Source organism: Panulirus ornatus, chromosome 12 (assembly GCF_036320965.1).
Source record: "Panulirus ornatus isolate Po-2019 chromosome 12, ASM3632096v1, whole genome shotgun sequence".
In the NCBI taxonomy this organism is placed as follows: Eukaryota; Metazoa; Arthropoda; class Malacostraca; order Decapoda; family Palinuridae; genus Panulirus; species Panulirus ornatus.
Window position 1 is genome coordinate 71238103 of NC_092235.1, and position 22235 is coordinate 71260337.

The 22235-nt window shown below is 42.5% G+C and overlaps 1 protein-coding gene across 1 annotated transcript in view; it reads left to right on the plus strand.

Moving 5' to 3' along the window:
- LOC139752271 (uncharacterized) overlaps positions 1 to 22235 on the plus strand; it is a gene marked incomplete at its 3' end in the record, with an annotated part of 167795 nt that overhangs the window by 56223 nt on the left and 89337 nt on the right. Inside the window, exon 4 of the mRNA XM_071668302.1 lies at positions 17989 to 18139. Coding sequence (XP_071524403.1) covers positions 17989 to 18139 — 151 coding nt within the window. The remainder of the gene's footprint in view (positions 1 to 17988; positions 18140 to 22235) is intronic.

Here is a 22235-nt window from a genome sequence, read left to right on the forward strand (position 1 = left end):
TATACGGGGTTGACGTGCTGTCAAAGGATTGAATCAAGGCATGTGAAGCGTCTGGGGTAAACCATGGAAAGCTGTGTAGGTATGTATATTTGCGTGTGTGGACGTATGTATATACATGTGTATGGGGGGGTTGGGCTATTTCTTTCGTCTGTTTCCTTGCGCTACCTCGCAAACGCGGGAGACAGCGACAAAGTAAAAAAAAAAAAAAAATATATATAAAATATATATATATATATATATATATATATATATATATATATATATATATTATATATATATTATATTATGCCGTACATCCTTGATAGAAAATTTTCTCTGCTTCTAACTTGCTTCCCACACCATATATTCTTAATACCTTCCACAGAGCATCTGTATCAAATCTGTCATATGCTACATACAAATCTATTTGCTTTTTTAAGTATTTGTCACATACATTCTTCAAAGCAAACACCTGATCCACACATCCTCTACCACTTCTGAAACCACACTGCTCTTCCCCAATCTGATGCTCTGTATATGCCTTCACCCTCTCAATCAATACCCTTGCATATATTTTCCCAGGAATACTCAACAAACTTATACTTCTGTAATTTGAGCACTCACTTTTATCCCCTTTGGCTTTGTACAATGGCACTATGCACGCATTTCGCCAATCCTCAGGCACCTCACCATGAGTATACATACATTAAATAACCTTACCAACCAGTCATCAATACAGTCACCCATTTTTTTTTTTTAATAAATTCCACTGCAATACCATCCAAACCCACTGCCTTGCCAGCTTTCATCTTCCATAAAGGTTTTACTACCTCTTCTCTGTTTACCAAATCATTTTCCCTAAGCCTCTAACTTTCTACACCACCTCGACCAAAACGCCCTATATCTGCCACCCTATCATGAAACACATTCAACAAATCTTCAAAATCCTCACTACATCTTCTCACATCACCACTACTTTTTATCTCCTCCCCATTAGCCCCCTTCACTGAAGTTCCCATTGATTCCCTTGTCTTATGTACTTTATTTACCTCCTTCCAAAACATATTTTTATTCTCCCAAAAATTTAATGATACTCTCTCACTCCAACTCTCATTTGCCCTCTTTTTCACCTCTTGCACCTTTCTCTTGACCTCCTGCCTCTTTCTTTTATACATCTCCCAGTTATTTGCACTATTTCCCTACAAAAATCGTCCAAATGCCTCTCTCTTCTCTTTCACTAACAATCTTACTTTTTCATCCCACCACTCACTACCCTTTCTAATCTGCCCACCTCCCACGTTTCTCATGCCACAAGCATCTGTTGCGCAAGCTATCACTGCTTCCCTAAATACATCCCATTCCTCCCCCACTCCCCTTATGTCCTTTGCTCTCACCTTTTTCCATTCTGTACTCAGTGTCTTCTGGTACTTCCTCACACAAGTCTCCTTCCCAAGCTCACTTACTCTAACCACTCTCTTCACCACAACTCTCTCACTTCATTTTTGAAAACCTCTACAAATCTTCACCTTTGCCTCCATAAGATAAATGATGAGACATCCCTGCAGTTGCACCTTTCAGCACATTAACATCCAAAAGTCTCTCTTTCGCGCGCCTATCAATTAACATGTAATTCAACAACGCTCTCTGGCCATCTCTCCTATTTACATACGTATACTTATGTATATCTCTCTTTTTAAACCAGGTATTCCCAATCACCAGTCCTTTTTCAGCACATAAATCTACAAGCTCTTCACCATCTCCATATAGAACACTGAACACCCCATTTACACCAATTATTCCCTCAACTGCCACATCACTCACCTTTGCATTGAAATCACCCATCATTATAACTGGGTCTTGTGCATCAAAACTATTAACACTGTCACTCAGCTGCTCGCAAAACACTTGCCTCATGATTTTTCTTCTCATGCCCAGGTGCATATGCACCAATAATCACTCATCTCTCTCCATCCACTTTCAGTTTTACTCATATCAATCTAGAGTTTACTTTCTAACACTCTATCACATACGTCCACCACTCCTGTTTCAGGAGTAGTGCTACTCCTCCCTTTGCTCTTGTCCTCTCACTAACCCTTGACTTTACTCCGAAGACATTCCCAAACCACTCGTCCCCTTTACCCTTGAGCTTCATTTCACTTAGAGCCAAAATATCCATGTTTCCTTCCTCAAACATACTACCTATCTCTCCTTTTTTCTCATCTTGGTTACATCCACACACATTTAGACACCACAATCTGGGCCTTCGAGGAGGATGAATACTCCCCGCGTGACTCCTTCTTCTGTTTCCCCTTTTAGAAAGTGAAAATACAAGGAGGGGAGGGTTCCCAGCCTCCCGCTTCCGTCCCCTTTAGTCGCCTTCTACGACACGTGAGGAATGCTCTGGAAGTATTTGTTCTCGCCTGAAAGTGGATGGAGAGAGATGGGTTATTATTGGTGCATATGCACCTAGGCATGAGAAGAAAGATCATGATAGGCAAGTGCTTTGGGAGCAGCTGAGTGAGTGTGTTAGTAGTTTTTATGCACGAGACCGGGTTATAGTGATGGGTGATTTGAATACAAAGGTGAGTAATATGGCTTTTGAGAGTATAATTTGTGTACATGGGGTGTTCAGTGTTATAAATGGAAATGGTGAAGAGCTTGTAGGTTTTTCTGCTGAAAAAGGACTGGTGATTGGGAATACCTGGTTTAAAAAGAGATATTTATAAGTATACGTATGTAAGTAGGAGAGATGGCCAAAGAGCATCATTGGATTATGTGTTAATTGATAGGCACGCGAAAGAGAGACTTTTGGATGTTAATGTGCTGAGAGGTGGAACTGGAGGGATGTCTGATCATTATTTTGAGGAGGCGAAGGTGAAGATATGTAGAGGTTTTCAGAAAAGAAGAGAGAATGTTGGGGTGAAGAGAGTGGTGAGAAAGAAGGAGACTTGTGAGAGGAAGTACCAGGGGAGACTTAAGTACAGAATGGAATAAGGTGAGAACAAAGGATATAAGGGGAGTGGCAGTGGCAGTGATGGCTTGCGCAAAAGATACTTTTTTCATGAGAAGCGTGGGAGGTGGGTAGATAAGAAAGGGTAGTGAGTGGTGGGATGAAGAAGTAAGATTATTAGTGAAAGAGAAGAGAGAGGCATTTGGATGATTTTTTCAATGAAATAATGCAAATGACTGGTTCTATCAATGAAAGAGGCAGGAGGTCAAGGGAAAGTTGCAAGAGGTGAAAAAGAGGGAAATGAGAGTTGGCATGAGAGAGTATCATTAAATTTTAGGGAGAATTAAAAGATATTTTGGAAGTAGGTAAATAAAGTGTATAAGACAAGGGAACAAATGGGAACATCAGTGAAGGTGGCTAATGGGGAGGTGGTAACAAGTAGTAGTGTTGTGAGGAGATGGAGTGAGTATTTTGAAGGTTTGTTGAATGTGTTGATGATAGAGTGGCAGATATAGGGTGTTTTGGTCGAGGTGTTGTCCAAAGTGAGAGGGTTTGGGAGAATGATTTGGTAAACAGAGCAGAGGTAGTAAAAGCTTTGTGGAAGATGAAAGCCGGCAAGGCAGCGGGTTTGGATGGTATTGCAGTGGAATTTATTAAAGAAGGGGGTGACTGTATTGTTGAAAGGTTGGTAAGGTTATTTGATGTATGTATGACTCATGGTGAGGTGCCTGAGAATTGGCGGAATGCTTGCACAGTGCCATTGTACAAAAGCAAAGGGGATAAAAGTGAGTGCTCAAATTACAGAGATATGTTTATTAAGTATTCCTGGGAAATTATATGGGAGGGTATTAATTGAGAGGGTGAAGGCATGTACAGATCATCAGATTGGGGAAGAGCAGGGTGGTTTTAGAAGTGGTAGAGTATGTGTGTATCAGGTGATTGCTTTGAAGAATGTATGTCAGGAATACTTAGAAAAGTAAATGGATTTGTATGTAGCATTTATGGATCTGGAGAAAGCATATGGAAGAGTTGATAGAGATGCTCTGTGGAAGGTATTAAGATATATGGTGTGGGAGACAAGTTAGAAGCAGTGAAAAGTTTTTATTGAGGATGTAAGACATATGTATGAGTAGGAAGAAAGTGATTGGTTCTCAGTGAATATTGGTTTGCGGCAGGGGTGCGTGATGTCTCCTCGGTTGTTTAATTTGTGTATGGATGGGGTTGTTAGGGAGGTGAATGCTAGAGTTTTGGAAAGAGTGGCAAGTATGCAGTCTGTTGTAGACGAGAGAGCATGGGAAGTAAGTCAGTTGTTTGCTGATGATACAGTGCTGCTGGCTGATTCGGGTGAGAAACTGCAGAAGCTGGTGACTGAGTTTGGTAAAGTGTGTGAAAGAAGAAAGCTGAAAGTAAATGTGAATATGAGCAAGGTTATTAGGTACAGTACAGTAGGGTTGAGGGACAAGTCAATTGGGAGGTGAGTTTGAATGGAGAAAAACTGGAGGAAGTGAAATGTTTTAGATACCTGGAGGTGGATTTGGCAGTGGATGTAATTATGGAAGTGGAAGTCAATCATATGGTGGGGGAGGAGTCGAAAGTTCTGGGAGCATTGAAAAATGTGTGTAAGTTGAGAACATTATCTTGGAAAGCGAAAATGGGTATGTTTGAAGGAATAGTGATTCCAACAGTGTTATATGGTTGTGAGGCGTGGGCTACAGATAGAGTTGTGCGGAGGAGGGTGGATGTGTTGGAAATGAGATATTTGAGGACAATATGTGGTGTGAGGTGGTTTGATCGAGTAAATAATGAAAGGGTAAGAGAGATGTGTGGTAATAGAAAGAGTGTGGTTGAGAGATCAGAAGAGGGTGTTTTGAAATGGTTTGGTCACATAGAGAGAATGAGTGAGGAAAGATTGACAAAGAGGATATATATGTCAGAGGTGGAGGGAATGAGGAGGAGTGGGAGACCAAATTGGAGGTGGAAAGATGGAGGTAGCACTAGGAAAAGACAATAAAGGCCACATTTGTTCACAGTCAGTCTCTAGCTGTCATGTATAATGCACTGAAACCACAGCTCCCTTTCCACATCCAGGCCCCACAAAACTTTCCATTGGTTTACCCCAGATGCTTCACATGCCCTGGTTCTATCCATTAACAGTTTGGCAAACCCAGTATATCACATCATTCCAATTCACTCTATTCCTTGCACGCCTTTCACCCTCCTGCATGTTCAGGCCCTGATTGCTCAAATTCTCTTTCACTCCATTTTCGTCTCCCACTTCTCCTCGTTCCCTCCACCTTTGACACACAAATTCTCTTCGTCAATCTTTCCTCAGTGATTCTCTCCATGTGACCAAACCATTTCAATAAACCCTTTTCTTCTCTCTCTACCACACATTTTATTACCACATATCTCTCTTACCCTTTCATTTCTGACTCAATCAAACCACCTCACACCACATGTTGTCCTCAAACGTCTCATTTCCAACACATCCACCCTCCTCTACAGAACTCTATTTATAGCCAACGCCTCACAACCATATAGCTATTGTTGGAATAACTATTCCTTCAACCATGCCCATTTTTGCTTTCCAAGATAATGTTCTTGCCTTCCACATGTTTTTCAACAATCCCAGAACTTTCGCCCCCTCCCCCACCCTTTGTGACTCAGTTCTGCTTTCATGGTTCCATCCGCTGCCAACTCCACTCTTAGATATCTAAGTGACTATATTGTTGACTGGTTGGTCAACTGGGATGTATTTAGGGAATCAGTGATGGATTGCGCAAAAGATGCTTGTGGCATGAGAAGAGTGGGAGGTGGGCTGGTTAGAAAGGGTAGTGAGTGGTGGGATGAAGAAGTAAGAGTATTAGTGAAAGAGAAGAGAGAGGCATTTGGACGATTTTTGCAGGGAAAAAATGCAATTGAGTGGGAGAAGTATAAAAGAAAGAGACAGGAGGTCAAGAGAAAGGTGCAAGAGGTGAAAAAAAGGGCAAATGAGAGTTGGGGTGAGAGACTATCAGTAAATTTTAGGGAGAATAAAAAGATGTTCTGGAAGGAGGTAAAATAGGGTGCGTAAGACAAGGGAGCAAATGGGAACTTCAGTGAAGGGCGTAAATGGGGAGGTGATAACAAGTAGCGGTGATGTGAGAAGGAGATGGAATGAGTATTTTGAAGGTTTGTTGAATGTGTCTGATGACAGGGTGTTTTGGTCGAGGTGGTGTGCAAAGTGAGAGGGTTAGGGAAAATGATTTGGTAAACAGAGAAGAGGCAGTAAAAGCTTTGCGGAAGATGAAAGCCGGCAAGGCAGCAGGTTTGGATGGTATTGCAGTGGAATTTATTAAAAAAGGGGTGACTGTATTGTTGACTGGTTGGTAAGGTTATTTAATGTATGTATGACTCATGGTGAGGTGCCTGAGGATTGGCGGAATGCGTGCATAGTGCCATTGTACAAAGGCAAAGGGGATAAGAGTGAGTGCTCAAATTACAGAGGTATAAGTTTGTTGAGTATTCCTGGTAAATTATATGGGAGGGTATTGATTGAGAGGGTGAAGGCATGTACAGAGCATCAGATTGGGGAAGAGCAGTGCGGTTTCAGAAGTGGTAGAGGATGTGTGGATCAGGTGTTTGCTTTGAAGAATGTATGTGAGAAATACTTAGAAAAGCAAATGGATTTGTATGTAGCATTTATGGATCTGGAGAAGGCATATGATAGAGTTGATAGAGATGCTCTGTGGAAGGTATTAAGAATATATGGTGTGGGAGGCAAGTTGTTAGAAGCAGTGAAAAGTTTTTATCGAGGATGTAAGGCATGTGTACGTGTAGGAAGAGAGGAAAGTGATTGGTTCTCAGTGAATGTAGGTTTGCGGCAGGGTGTGTGATGTCTCCATGGTTGTTTAATTTGTTTATGGATGGGGTTGTTAGGGAGGTAAATGCAAGAGTCCTGGAAAGAGGGGCAAGTATGAAGTCTGTTGGGATGAGAGAGCTTGGGAAGTGAGTCAGTTGTTGTTCGCTGATGATACAGCGCTGGTGGCTGATTCATGTGAGAAACTGCAGAAGCTGGTGACTGAGTTTGGTAAAGTGTGTGGAAGAAGAAAGTTAAGAGTAAATGTGAATAAGAGCAAGGTTATTAGGTACAGTAGGGGTGAGGGTCAAGTCAATTGGGAGGTGAGTTTGAATGGAGAAAAACTGGAGGAAGTGAAGTGTTTTAGATATCTGGGAGTGGATCTGTCAGCGGATGGAACCATGGAAGCGGAAGTGGATCATAGGGTGGGGGAGGGGGCGAAAATTTTGGGAGCCTTGAAAAATGTGTGGAAGTCGAGAACATTATCTCGGAAAGCAAAAATGGGTATGTTTGAAGGAATAGTGGTTCCAACAATGTTGTATGGTTGCGAGGCGTGGGCTATGGATAGAGATGTGCGCAGGAGGATGGATGTGCTGGAAATGAGATGTTTGAGGACAATGTGTGGTGTGAGGTGGTTTGATCGAGTAAGTAACGTAAGGGTAAGAGAGATGTGTGGAAATAAAAAGAGCGTGGTTGGGAGAGCAGAAGAGGGTGTTTTGAAGTGGTTTGGGCACATGGAGAGAATGAGTGAGGAAAGATTGACCAAGAGGATATATGTGTCGGAGGTGGAGGGAACGAGGAGAAGGGGGAGACCAAATTGGAGGTGGAAAGATGGAGTGAAAAAGATTTTGTGTGATCGGGGCCTGAACATGCAGGAGGGTGAAAGGAGGGCAAGGAATAGAGTGAATTGGAGCGATGTGGTATACAGGGGTTGACGTGCTGTCGGTGGATTGAATCAGGGCATGTGAAGCGTCTGGGGTAAACCATGGAAAGCTGTGTAGGTATGTATATTTGCGTGTGTGGACGTGTGTATGTACATGAGTATGGGGGGGGGGTAGGGCCATTTCTTTCGTCTGTTTCCCTGCGCTACCTCGCAAACGCGGGAGACAGCGACAAAGTATAAAAAAAAAAAAAAAAAAAAAAAAAAATGACTCATGGTGAGGTGCCTGAGGATTGGCTGAATGCATTCATAGTGCCATTGTACAAAGACAAAGGGGATAAAAGTGAGTGCTCAAATTACAGAGGCATAAGTTTGTTGAGTGTTCCTGGGAAATTATATGGGAGGGTATTGACTGAGAGGGTGAAGGCATGTACAGAGCATCAGATTGGGGAAGAGCAGCATGGTTTCAGAAGTGATAGAGAATGTGTGGATCTGGTGTTTGCTTTGAAGAATGTATGTGAAAAATACTTAGAAAAGCAAATTGATTTGTATGTAACATTTATGGATCTCGTGAAGGGATAAGATAGATTTGATGGAAATGCTCTGTGGAAGGTATTAAGAATATATGGTGTGGGAGGCAAGTTGTTAGAAGCATTGAAAAGTTTTTATTGAGGATGTAGGGCATGTGTACGAGTTGGAAGAGAGGAAAGTGATTGGTTGTCAGTGAATGTTGGTTTGTGGTAGGGGTGCTTGATGTCTCCATGATTGTTTTTTTTTTTTTTTTTTTTTTTTTTATACTTTGTCGCTGTCTCCCGCGTTTGCGAGGTAGCGCAAGGAAACAGACGAAAGAAATGGCCCAACCCCCCCCCCCATACACATGTATATACACACGTCCACACACGCAAATATACATACCTACACAGCTTTCCATGGTTTACCCCAGACGCTTCACATGCCTTGATTCAATCCACTGACAGCACGTCAACCCCTGTATACCACATCGCTCCAATTCACTCTATTCCTTGCCCTCCTTTCACCCTCCTGCATGTTCAGGCCCCGATCACACAAAATCTTTTTCACTCCATCTTTCCACCTCCAATTTGGTCTCCCTCTTCTCCTCGTTCCCTCCACCTCCGACACATATATCCTCTGGTCAATCTTTCCTCACTCATTCTCTCCATGTGCCCAAACCATTTCAAAACACCCTCTTCTGCTCTCTCAACCACGCTCTTTTTATTTCCACACATCTCTCTTACCCTTACGTTACTTACTCGATCAAACCACCTCACACCACACATTGTCCTCAAACATCTCATTTCCAGCACATCCATCCTCCTGCGCACAACTCTATCCATAGCCCACGCCTCGCAACCATACAACATTGTTGGAACCACTATTCCTTCAAACATACCCATTTTTGCTTTCCGAGATAATGTTCTCGACTTCCACACATTTTTCAAGGCTCCCAAAATTTTCGCCCCCTCCCCCACCCTATGATCCACTTCCGCTTCCATGGTTCCATCCGCTGACAGATCCACTCCAGATATCTAAAACACTTCACTTCCTCCAGTTTTTCTCCATTCAAACTCACCTTCCAATTGACTTGACCCTCAACCCTACTGTACCTAATAACCTTGCTCTTATTCACATTTACTCTTAACTTTCTTCTTCCACACACTTTACCAAACTCAGTCACCAGCTTCTGCAGTTTCTCACATGAATCAGCCACCAGCGCTGTATCATCAGCGAACAACAACTGACTCACTTCCCAAGCTCTCTCATCCCCAACAGACTTCATACTTGCCCCTCTTTCCAGGACTCTTGCATTTACCTCCCTAACAACCCCATCCATAAACAGATTAAACAACCATGGAGACATCACACACCCCTGCCGCAAACCTACATTCACTGAGAACCAATCACTTTCCTCTCTTCCTACACGTACACATGCCTTACATCCTCGATAAAAACTTTTCACTGCTTCTAACAACTTGCCTCCCACACCATATATTCTTAATACCTTCCACAGAGCATCTCTATCAACTCTATCATATGCCTTCTCCAGATCTATAAATGCTACATACAAATCCATTTGCTTTTCTAAGTATTTCTCACATACATTCTTCAAAGCAAACACCTGATCCACACATCCTCTACCACTTCTGAAACCGCACTGCTCTTCCCCAATCTGATGCTCTGTACATGCCTTCACCCTCTCAATCAATACCCTCCCATATAATTTACAGGAATACTCAACAAACTTATACCTCTGTAATTTGAGCACTCACTCTTATCCCCTTTGCCTTTGTACAATGGCACTATGCACGCATTCCGCCAATCCTCAGGCACCTCACCATGAGTCATACATACATTAAATAACCTTACCAACCAGTCAACAATACAGTCACCCCCTTTTTTAATAAATTCCACTGCAATACCATCCAAACCTGCTGCCTTGCCGGCTTTCATCTTCCGCAAAGCTTTTACTACCTCTTCTCTGTTTACCAGCTGGTAGCTGATTCGTGTGAGAAACTGCAGAAGCTGGTGACTGGGTTTGGTAAGGTGTGTGAAAAAGGAAAGCTGAGAGTAAATGTGAATAAGAGCAAGGTTATTAGGTACAGTAGGGTTGAGGGACAAGTCAATTGGGAGATGAGTTTGAATGGAGAAAAACTGGAGGAAGTAAAGTGTTTTAGATATCTGGGAGTGGATTTGGCAGCAGATGGAACCATGGAAGTGGAAGTGAATCATAGGGTGGGGGAGGGGACAAAAGTTCTAGGAGCGTTGAAGAATGTGTGGAAGGTGAGAACATTAACTTGGAAAGCAAAAATGGGTATGTTTGAAGGAATAGTGGTTCCAACAATGTTATATGGCTGTGTGATAGAGCTGTGTGGAGGAGGGTGGATGTGCTGGAAATGAGATGTTTGAGGACAATATGTGTTGTGAGGTGGTTTGATCAAGTAAGTAATAACAGGGTAAGAGAGATGTGTGGTAATAAAAAGAGTCTGGTTGAGAGAGCAGAAGAGGGTGTTTTGAAATGGTTTGGTCACATGGAGAGAATGAGTGAGGAAAGATTGACAAAGAGGTTGTATGTGTCAGAGGTAGAGGGAACGAGAAGTGGGGGACCAAATTGGAGGTGGAAAGATGGAGTGAAAAAGATTTTGAGTGATTGGGGCCTGAACATGCAGGAGGGTGAAAGGCGTGCAAGGAATAGAGTGAATTTGAACGATGTGGTATACTGGGGTTGACCTGCTGCCAATGGATTGAATCAGGGCGTGTGAAGTGTCTGAGGTAAATCATGGAAAGTTCTGTGAGGCCTGGATGTGGAAAGGGGGCTGTGGTTTCGATGCATTATACATGACAGCTAGAGATTGAGTGTGAATGAATGTTGCCTTTGTTGACTTTTCCTAGCCCTACCTCGCGCACATGCAGGGCTAAGGGGTTTTTATTTCATGTGTGGCGGGGTGGCGATGGGAATGAATAAATGCAGACAGTATGAATTATGTACATGTGTATATATGTATATGGCTGTGTGTGTATATATATGTATATGTTGAGATGTATAGGTATGTATATTTGCGTGTGTGGACTTATATGTATATACATGTGTATGTGGGTGGGTTGGGCCATTCTTTTGTCTGTTTCCTTACGCTACCTTGCTAACGCGGGAGACAGCGACAAAGGAAAATATATAATGATAATATATTGTTCAAGGTGGTGAGCGAAATGAGAGGGTCAGGGAAATTGTATGGTAAAAAGAGAATAGGTGGTGTAAGTTTTGTGGAAGATGAAAGTTGGCATGGCAGCGGGTTTTGATGGTATTGCAGTGGAATTTATTAAAAATGGGGGTGACTCAGTTGTTAACTGGTTGGTGAGGATATTCAGTGTATATATAGCTTATGATGAATTGCCTGAGCATTGGCAGAATGCATGAATAATTCCATAGTACAAAGGCAAACGGACTAAAGGTGAGTGTTCAAATTACAGAGGTACAAGTTTTTTGAGTATTCCTGGCAAATTATTTGGGAGGGTATTGATTGAGAGGGTGAAGGCATGTACAGAGTATCAAATTGGGGAAGAGCATTATGGTTTTAGAAATGGTAGAGGATGTGTGGGTCAGGTGTTTGCTTTGAAGAATGTATATGAGAAATACTTAGAAAAACAAATGGATTTGTGTATAGCATTTATGGATCTGGAGAATGCATGTGATAGAGTTGATAAAGATGTGCTGTGGAAGGTATCAAGACTATATGGTGTGGTAGGCAAGTTGCTAGAAGCAGTGAAAACTTTTTATCAAGGATGTAAGGAATGTGTCCGAGTAGGAAGAGAGGGAAGTGATTGGTTCCCAGTGAATGTTGGTTTGCGTCAGGGGTGCATTATGTATCCATGGTTGTTTGATTTGTTTATCGATGGGGTTGTTCAGGAGTTGGATGCAAGAGTGTTGGAGAGTGGGGCAATAATGCTGTTTGTTGTGGATCAGAGAGTGTGGGAAGTGAGTCAGGTGTTGTTCGATGATGATACAGTGCTGGTGGCTGATTCGGGTGAGAAACCGCAGAAGCTGGTGACTGAGTTGGTAAAGTGTGTGAAAGAGGAAAGCTGAGAGTAAATGTGAATGAGAGCAAGGTTGTTAGGTTCAGTAGGGTTGAGGGACAAGTCAACTGGGAAATAAGTTTGAATGAAAAAAACTGGAGGAAGTAAAGTGTTTTAGATGTCTGGGAGTGGATTTGGCAGTGGATGCAATCATGGAGGTGGAAGTGAGTCAAAGGGTGGGGGAGGGGATGAAGGTTCTAGGAGCGTTGAAGAATGTGTGGAAGGCGAGAATGTTATCTCCGAGAGGAAAAATACGTATGTTTGAAGAAATAGTGGTTCCAACAATGTTATGTGGTTGTGAGGCGTTGTCTATAGATAGGGTTGTGCAGAGGAGGGTGGATGTGTTGGAAATGAGATGTTTGAGGACAATATGTGGTGTGAGGTGGTTTGATTGAGTAAGTATTGAAAGATTAAGAGAGATGTGTGGTAATAAAAAGGGTGGTTGAGAAAGTCAAGAGGATGTATTGAAATGGTTTGGTCACATGGAGAGAATGAGTGAGGAAAGATTGACCAAGAGGATATATGTGTCAGATGTGGAGGGAATGAGGAGAAGTTGGAGACCAAATTGGAGGTGGAAGGATGGAGTGAAAAAGATTTTGAGATATCGGGGCCTGAACACGCAGGAAGGTGAAAGGCATGCAAGGAATAGCGTGAACTGGAACAATATGGTATACCAGGATTCATGTGCTGTCAATGGATTAACCCAGGGCATGTGAAGCGTCTCTGGTAAACCATGGAAAGTTTTGTGGGCGCAGATGTGGAAAGGGAGCTGTGGTTTTGGTGCATTATTCATGACAGCTACAGACTGAGTGTGAACGAATGTGGCCTTTGTTGTCTTTTTCCACTCAAAATCTTCTTCACTTCATCTTCCCACCTCCAATTTGGTCTCCCACTTCTCCTCGTTCCCTCCACCTTTGACACATATATCCTCTTTGTCAATCTTTCCTCACTTCCTCACTCATACTCTCCATGTGACCAAACCATTTCAAAACACCCTCTTCTGCTCTCTCAACCACACTCTTTTTATTACCACACATCTCTCTTCCCCTATTATTACTTACTCGATCAAACCATCTCACACCGCATATTGTCTTCAAACATTTCATTTCCAGGACATCCACCCTCCTGTGCACAACTCTATCCATAGCCCACACCTCACAACCATACAACATTGTTGGAACTACTATTCCTTCAAACATACCCATTTTTGCTTTCCGAGATAATGTTCTCGACTTCCACACATTCTTCAAGGCTCCCAGAATTTTTGCCCCCTCCCCCACCCTATGATTCACTTTCGCTTCCATGGCTCCATCCGCTGCCAAATCCACTCCCAGATATCTAAAACACTTCACTTCCTCCAGTTTTTCTCCATTCAAACTTACCTCCCAATTGACTTGACCCTCAACCCTACTGTACCTAATAACCTTTGCTGTTAATCACAATTACTATCAACTTTCTTCTTTCACACACTTTGCGAAACTCAGTCACCAGCTTCTGCAGTTTCTCACATGAATCAGCCACCAGCGCTGTATCATCAGTGAACAACAACTGACTCACTTCCCAAATAAATAGATATATTTATTTATTGGGGAAGAGCAGTGTGGTTTCAGAAGTGGTAGAGGATGTGTGGATCAGGTGTTTGCTTTGAAGAATGTATGTGAGAAATACTTAGAAAAGCAAATGGATTTGTATGTAGCATTTATGGATCTGGAGAAGGCATATGATAGAGTTGATAGAGATGCTCTGTGGAAGGTATTAAGAATATATGGTGTGGGAGGAAAGTTGTTAGAAGCAGTGAAAAGTTTTTATCGAGGATGTAAGGCATGTGTACGTGTAGGAAGAGAGGAAAGTGATTGGTTCTCAGTGAATGTAGGTTTGCGGCAGGGGTGTGTGATGTCTCCATGGTTGTTTAATTTGTTTATGGATGGGGTTGTTAGGGAGGTAAATGCAAGAGTTTTGGAAAGAGGGGCAAGTATGAAGTCTGTTGGGGATGAGAGAGCTTGGGAAGTGAGTCAGTTGTTGTTCGCTGATGATACAGCGCTGGTGGCTGATTCATGTGAGAAACTGCAGAAGCTGGTGACTGAGTTTGGAAAAGTGTGTGGAAGAAGAAAGTTAAGAGTAAATGTGAATAAGAGCAAGGTTATTAGGTACAGTAGGGTTGAGGGTCAAGTCAATTGGGAGGTGAGTTTGAATGGAGAAAAACTGGAGGAAGTGAAGTGTTTTAGATATCTGGGAGTGGATCTGGCAGCGGATGGAACCATGGAAGCGGAAGTGGATCATAGGGTGGGGGGGGGGCGAAAATCCTGGGGGCCTTGAAGAATGTGTGGAAGTCGAGAACATTATCTCGGAAAGCAAAAATGGGTATGTTTGAAGGAATAGTGGTTCCAACAATGTTGTATGGTTGCGAGGCGTGGGCTATGGATAGAGTTGTGCGCAGGAGGATGGATGTGCTGGAAATGAGATGTTTGAGGACAATGTGTGGTGTGAGGTGGTTTGATCGAGTGAGTAACGTAAGGGTAAGAGAGATGTGTGGAAATAAAAAGAGCGTGGTTGAGAGAGCAGAAGAGGGTGTTTTGAAGTGGTTTGGGCACATGGAGAGGATGAGTGAGGAAAGATTGACCAAGAGGATATATGTGTCGGAGGTGGAGGGAACAAGGAGAAGAGGGAGACCAAATTGGAGGTGGAAAGATGTAGTGAAAAAGATTTTGTGTGATCGGGGCCTGAACATGCAGGAGGGTGAAAGGAGGGCAAGGAATAGAGTGAATTGGAGCGATGTGGTATACCGGGGTTGACGTGCTGTCAGTGGATTGAAGCAAGGCATGTGAAGCGTCTGGGGTAAACCATGGAAAGCTGTGTAGGTATGTATATTTGCGTGTGTGGACGTATGTATATACATGTGTATGGGGGGGGGGTTGGGCCATTTCTTTCGTCTGTTTCCTTGCGCTACCTCGCAAACGCGGGAGACAGCGACAAAGTATAATAAATAAAAAAAATAATTTATTTATTTTATTATACTTTGTCGTTTTCTCCTGTGTTAGAGAGGTAGTGCAAGGAAACAGATGAAAGAATGGCCCAACCCACCCACAGACATGTATATGCATAAACGCTTACACACGCGCATTTACATACCTATATATTTGAACATATCCATACATATACATAGAGACATTTACATACATACATATGTACATGTTCATACTTGCTGCCTTCATTCATTCCCATCGCCACCCTACCACACATGAAATGGCACCTCCCTCCCCTTGCATAAGCACAAGGTAGCGCTAGGAAAAGACAACAAATTCCACATTCATTCACACTCAGTCTCAGGCTCTCGTGTAATGTACCGAAACCAAAGTTCTCTTTCCACATCTAGACCCCACAAAACTTTGCATTGTTTACCCCAGATGCTTCACATGCCCTGGTTCAGTCCATTAACAGCACATTGGCCCTGGTATACCATCTCATTCCAATTTTCCCTATTCCTTGCACACCTTTCACCCACTCGTATGTTTAGGCCCTGATCGCTCAAAATCTTTTTCGCTCCAATATCCTTCCACCTCCAATTTGGTCTCCCACTTCTCGTTCACTCCACCTTTGACACTTTTATCCTCTTTGTCAACGTTTCCTTACCCATTGTTTCCATGTGACCAAGCCATTTCAATATACCCTCTTCTGCTCTCTCAACCACACTCTTACCCTTTCATTACTTGCTCAGTCAAACTACCTCACACCACATATTGTTCTCAAACATTTTATTTCCAACACATCCACCCTCCTCCACACAACCCTATCTATAGCCCATGCCTCACACCCATATAACATTGTTGGAACCACTATTCCTTCAAACATACTCAATTTTGCTCTCTGAGATAAAGTTCTCACCTTCCACACATTCTTCAATGCTCCCAGAACCTTTGCCCCCTCCACCACCGTGACTCACTTCTTCTATGGTTCCATCTGCTGCTAAATCCAGTCCCAGATATCTAAAACACTTCACTTCCTCCAGTGTGTGTTTGTGTGTGTGTGTGTTTAAAAGCCACATTGACATTACACAGCCTCGTCATAAATCCACTCGTATACCAAAACCATGCATTTTGCTCTTACATATGCATTTGCTACTCTATAGAATACTTTCACACAATTCAGCACTTGTCCACCTACCCCCATATACCCTGAGCACATCCCATAAAGCTTATCACTCAACTAAGTCATATGCTTTCTTGATATCCATAAAAGCTGCAGATAACCTCTTACCTTGTGGTAGATACTTTTTCGTAGTCATTTTCGCCTCAAATACTTGATACACACTTCTCCTACCTTTCCTAAAACCTGCTTGCTCCTCATTATTTTGCATTTGGTCACTTCCATTACTTGTCACTCAACAATCATGTGTACACTTCTGGTATAATTAATGGTCTTATTCCCTTATATTTGCTACATACATCTTTAGCACCTTTTCTTGTGAATGAACGAACAATAATAGCTTTCACCCAATCCTCAGACACAACTTTCTGTTTCTGTGCTAAATTTCATATCAAATACATCCAGTCTGTCACACTTTCTCCTCCATACTTCAGCATTTCAGCCATAATCCCATCCACTCCGGGTGCCTCTCTTGCTTTAAGCCTCATGATTGCCTCTTTCTCTCCCTTGTTGCTATAGGCCCTTGCACTTGTATCCTCTTCCTTGCATCCTCCATACCCATGCATATAACAACTGCTGCCTCCCCTTCTACCACACATTCATCAGTTCTTCAAAACTCTTTCGATCTTCCTTTTACTTATTCCTTTTGATTCAGCAACTCCCCTTCTTTACTTCTGACATTGACTTTCCACTCATATATTCACTTCTTTCCTTTTTCACCTCCTTCCAGCACAATTTTTCATTTTCCTTAAACTTTTCACTCAACTTTTCTTTCAAAATGTTAGTCTACTCTTTCTTTGCTTTCCTTTATCAGCTTCATAACATTACGCTTACACATCTTATTTTCTTCCCTTCTCCAGTGCAGAACTTCCACTGGTACATTCCTTTCTAACATTCTATCAGATCCTTTTCCTAATTCTGATCTCATCCATCCACCATGCATTTCCCTTTTTATTCCTGTTTCTCACAACCTAGCATCCAACTTCTGATTCTGCAACCTTTAACAGTCTTTCTTTAGACATTTTAAATACCTCATTCACACATGACCACTCCACCATTTACTGCACTTCCATCTAAACATTCAGTCACCCTCCTTTCATATTCCTCCTTGCATTCTGTCTGATTCGTCTTCTCACTTGCCAACACTTTTACCTGTTCATTATTCCTTACACCACATCTCCCTTTCTCCATGATCCTAATCATCCGCAAGAACTGCAAAATGGCCAGTCGCCAAAGAATCCTGTCACAGCTCTAGCATCTCGCACAGCCTTTCTCAACCTTTCTTCCACTGCCACATGGTCTGTCAAATGCTTTTGTTCTTCTTTTCTATCATTTCTCATCCTTGTATACCTATGGATGATCTTGTGCTGAAAAAGATGTTTGCAAAGAATACACCACTCACAGCACAGACATCCACTAGATGATTTCCATTTTCATTTACTCTAGGCACTCATCATTATCCAACTATTTTGCCAATTTTGATACATCCCACCAATGTATTCATATCACCCAGTACAACCGCTTATCTCTCCATCTCAAAATTTAACCATTATGATCAATTTACTCTGTATTAAGTGATATGAAATTGATAAAGGTACTTAATTTCCTTAGAAGATTGAAGACAACAACAAGCAGCTAAACCTTCTGGTGCAAAAGGTGTCCAACAAGAGACGAACAAGAACTATAGCTGTGCATTCCCCAGCCGCAGCTCTACCATCAACTGTGACCAATGGCACCCAGCATGCCCTCCCTTCCGCAAAAGGTACATGTAAATATATCTTAACTTTCTAAAAGGGGAAACAGAAGAAGGAGTCATGTGGGGAGTGCTCATCCTCCTCAAAGGCTCTGATTGGGGTGTGTAAATGTGTATGGATGTAACCAAGATGAGAAAAAAGGAGAGATAGGTAGTATGTTTGAGGAAAGGAACCTAGATGTTTTGGCTCTGAGTGAAATGAAGCTCGAGGGTAAAGGGGAAGAGTGGTTTGGGAATGTCTTGGGAGTAAAGTCAGAGGTTGGTGAGAGGACAAGAGCAAAGGAAGGAGTAGCACCCTTCCTGAAGCAGGAGTTGTGAGAGTATGCGATAGTGAGTGTAAGAATGTAAACTCTAGATTGATATGGGTAAAACTGAAAGTGGATGGAGAGATGGGTGATTATTGGTGCCTATGGACTTGGTCATGAGAAGAAAGATCATGAGAGGCAAGTGTTTTGGGAGCAGCTGAGTGAGTGTGTTAACAGCTTTGATGCACAAGACCAGGTTATAGTGATGGTTGATTTGAATGCAAAGGTGAGTAATGTGACAGTTGAGAGTATAATTGGTGTACATGGGGTGTTCAGTGTTGTAAATGGAAATGGTGAAGAGCTTGTGGATTTGTGTGCTGAAACAGGACTAGTGATTGGGAATACCTGGTTTAAAAAAAGAGATATACATAAGTATACATATGTGACTAGGAGAGATGGCCAAAGAGCGTTATTGGATTTCGTGTTAATTGATAGGCGTGTGAAAGAGACTTTTAGATGTTAATGTGCTGAGAGGGGCAGCAGGAGGGATGTCTGATCATTATCTTGTGGAGGTGAAGGTGAAGATATGTAGAGTTTTTCAGAAAAGAAGAGAGAATGTTGGGGTGAAGAGAGTGGGTAAGAGTAAGTGAGCTTGGAAAGGAGACTTATGTAAGGAAGTACCAGGAGACATTGGATGCAGAATGGAAAAAGGTGAGAGGAAATGATGTAAGGGAAGTGGGGGAGAAATAGGATGTATTCAGGAAATCAGTGACTGCTTATGCAAAAGATGCTTGTTGCATGAGAAAGGTGGGAGGTGGGCAGATTAGAAAGGGTAGTGAGTGGTGGGATGAAGAAGTAAGATTCTTAGTAAAGGAAAAAAGAGAGGCGTTTGGACGATTTTTGCAGGAAAGTAGTGGAGATGACTGGGAGATATATAAAAGAAAGCAGCAGGAGGGCAAGAGAAAGGTGCAAGAGGTGAAAAAATAGGGCAAATGAGAGTTATTGAGAGAGAGTATCATTGAATTTTAGGGAGAATAGAAAGATGTTTTGGAAGGAGGTAAATAAAGTGCATAAGACAAAAACAAATTGGAACATCAGGGAAGGGGGCTAATTGGGAGGTAATAGCAAGTACTGATGAAGTGAGAAGGAGATGGAGTGAGTATTTAGAAGGTTTGTTGAATGTGTTTGATGGTAGAGTGGCAGACATAGGGTATTTTGGTTGAGGAGGTGTGCAAAGTGAGAGGGTCAGGGAGAATGGTGTGGTAAACATAGAAGGGGTAGTGAAAGCTTTGCGGAAGATGAAAGCCAGGGAGGCAGTGGGTTTGGATGGTATTGCAGTGGAATTTATTAAAAAAGGGGGTGACTGTGTTGTTCATTGACTGGTAAGGATATTCAGCATATGTGTGGTTCATGGTGAAGTGCCTGATGATTGGCGGAATGCATTCATATTGCCATTGTACAAAGGCAGAGGGGATAAAGGTGAGTGTTCAAATTACAGAAGTATAAGTTTGTTGAGAATTTCTGGGAAATTATATTGGAAGGTATTGATTGAGAGGGTGAAGGCATGTATAGGGCATCAGATTGGGGGAGAGCAGTGTGGTTTCAGAAGTGGTAGAGAATGTGTGGATCAGGTGTTTACTTTGAAGAATGTATGTAAGAAATGCTTAGTAAAACAAATGGCTTTGTATGTAGCATTTATGGATCTGGAGAAGGCATATGATAGGGTTGATAGAGATGTTTTTTGGAAGATATTAAGTGTATGGTGTGGGAGTTATGTTGCTAGAAGCAGTGAAAAGATTTTACCAAGGATGTAAGGCATGTGTTTGAGTAGGAAGAGAGGAAAGTGATTGGTTCCCAGTGAATGTCGGTTTGCGACAGGAGTGCGTTGTTTAATTTCTTTATGGATGGGGTTATTAGGGAGGTGAATGCAAGAGTTTTAGGGAGAGGGGTAAGTATGCAGTGTGTTGTGGATGAGAGGGCTTAGGAAGTGAGTCAGTTGTTGTTCACTGATGATACAGCGCTGGTAGCTGATTCAGGTTAGCAACTGCAGAAGTTAGTAACTGAGTTTGGTAAAGTGTGTGAAAGAAGAAAGTTAAGAGTAATGTGAATAAGAGCAAGGTTATTAGGTTCAGTAGGGTTGAGGGACCAGTTAATTGGGAGCTAAGTTTGGTTGGAGAAAAACTGGAGGAAGTGAAGTGTTGTAGATGTCTGGGAGTGGATTTAGCAGTGGATGAAACCATGGAAGTGAAAGTGAGTCACAGGGTGGGGGAGTGGGCGAAGGTTCTGGGAGCCTTGGAAGAATATGTGAAAGGTGAGAACGTTATCTCAGAGAGCAAAAATGGGTATGTTTAAAGGAATAGTGGTTCCAACAATGTTATATGGTTGCGAAGCATGAGCTATAGATAGGGTTGTGTGGAGGAGGGTGGATGTGTTGGAAATGAAATGTTTGAGGAACAATATGAGCTGTGAGGTGGTCTGATTGAGTAAGTAATGAAAGGGTAAGTGAAATTGGTAAAAAAGAGTGAGGTTGAGAGAGCAGAAGGGAGTGTGTAGAAATGGTTTGGTCACATGAAGAGAATGAGTGAGGAAAGATTGACAAAGAGGATATATATGTGTCAGAGGTGGATGGAATAAGGAGAAGCAGGAGACCAAATTGGAGGTGGAAGGATGGAGTGAAAAAGATTTTGAATGATGGGGGCCTGAACACTCAGGAGGATGAAAGGCGTGCAAGAAATAGAGTGAATTGGAACAGCATGGTATACTGGGGTTGATGTGCTGTCAATGGATTGAACCAAGGCATGTTAGGTGTCTTAGGTAAACCATGGAAAGTTTTGTGGGGCCTGGATGTGGAAACGGAGCTGCGGTATTGAGCATTATGCATGACAGCTAGAGACTGAATGTGAGCAAGTATCGCTGGGAAAAAAACAACAAAGGCCACTTTTGTTCACACGCAGTCTCTAACTGTCACGTAATAATGTACCGAAACCACAACCCCCTTTCCACATTCAGGCTCCCCAGAACTTCCCAAAGGGTTTTTTACCCCAGTTTTCAATGCCCTTTTTCAATCCTTTGACAGCACGTCGACCCGGTATACCACTCATTTCAATTCACTCTATTCCTTGGGCACGCCTTTCACCCTCTGCGTGCTGAGGCCCCGATCACTCAAAATCTTTTTCAGTCCATCTTTCCACCTCCAATTTGGTCTCCCACTTCTCGTTCCCTCCCACCTCTGACACATATATCCTCAAGGTCAATATTTCCTCACTCACATATATCCTCAAGGTCAATATTTCCTCACTCATTCTCTCCATGTGACCAAACCATTTCAAAACACCCTCTTCTGCTCTCTCAACCACTCTTTTTATTACCACACATCTCTCTCACCCTATTATTAATTACTCGATCAAACCACCTCGCACCATATATTGTCCTCAAACATCTCATTTCCAGCACATCCACCCTCCTCCGCACAACTCTATCCATAGTCCACGCTTTGCAACCACATAACATTGTTGGAACCCCTATTCCTTCAAACATACCCATTTTTGCTTTCTGAGATAATGTTCTTGACTTCCACACATTCTTCAACGCTCCCAGAACTTTGGGGGCCCCCCTCCCCCACCCTATGATTCACTGCCGTTTCCATGGTTCCACCCGCTCCCCAAATCCACTCCAGGTATCTAAAACACTTCACTTCCCCCCAGTTTTTCTCCATTCAAAACTTAAACCTCCCAATTGACTTGTCCCTCAACCCTACTGTACCAAAATAACCTTGCTCTTATTCACATTTACTCAGCTTTCTTCTTTCACACACTTTACCAAACTCAGTCACCAGCTTCTGCAGTTTCTCACACGAATCA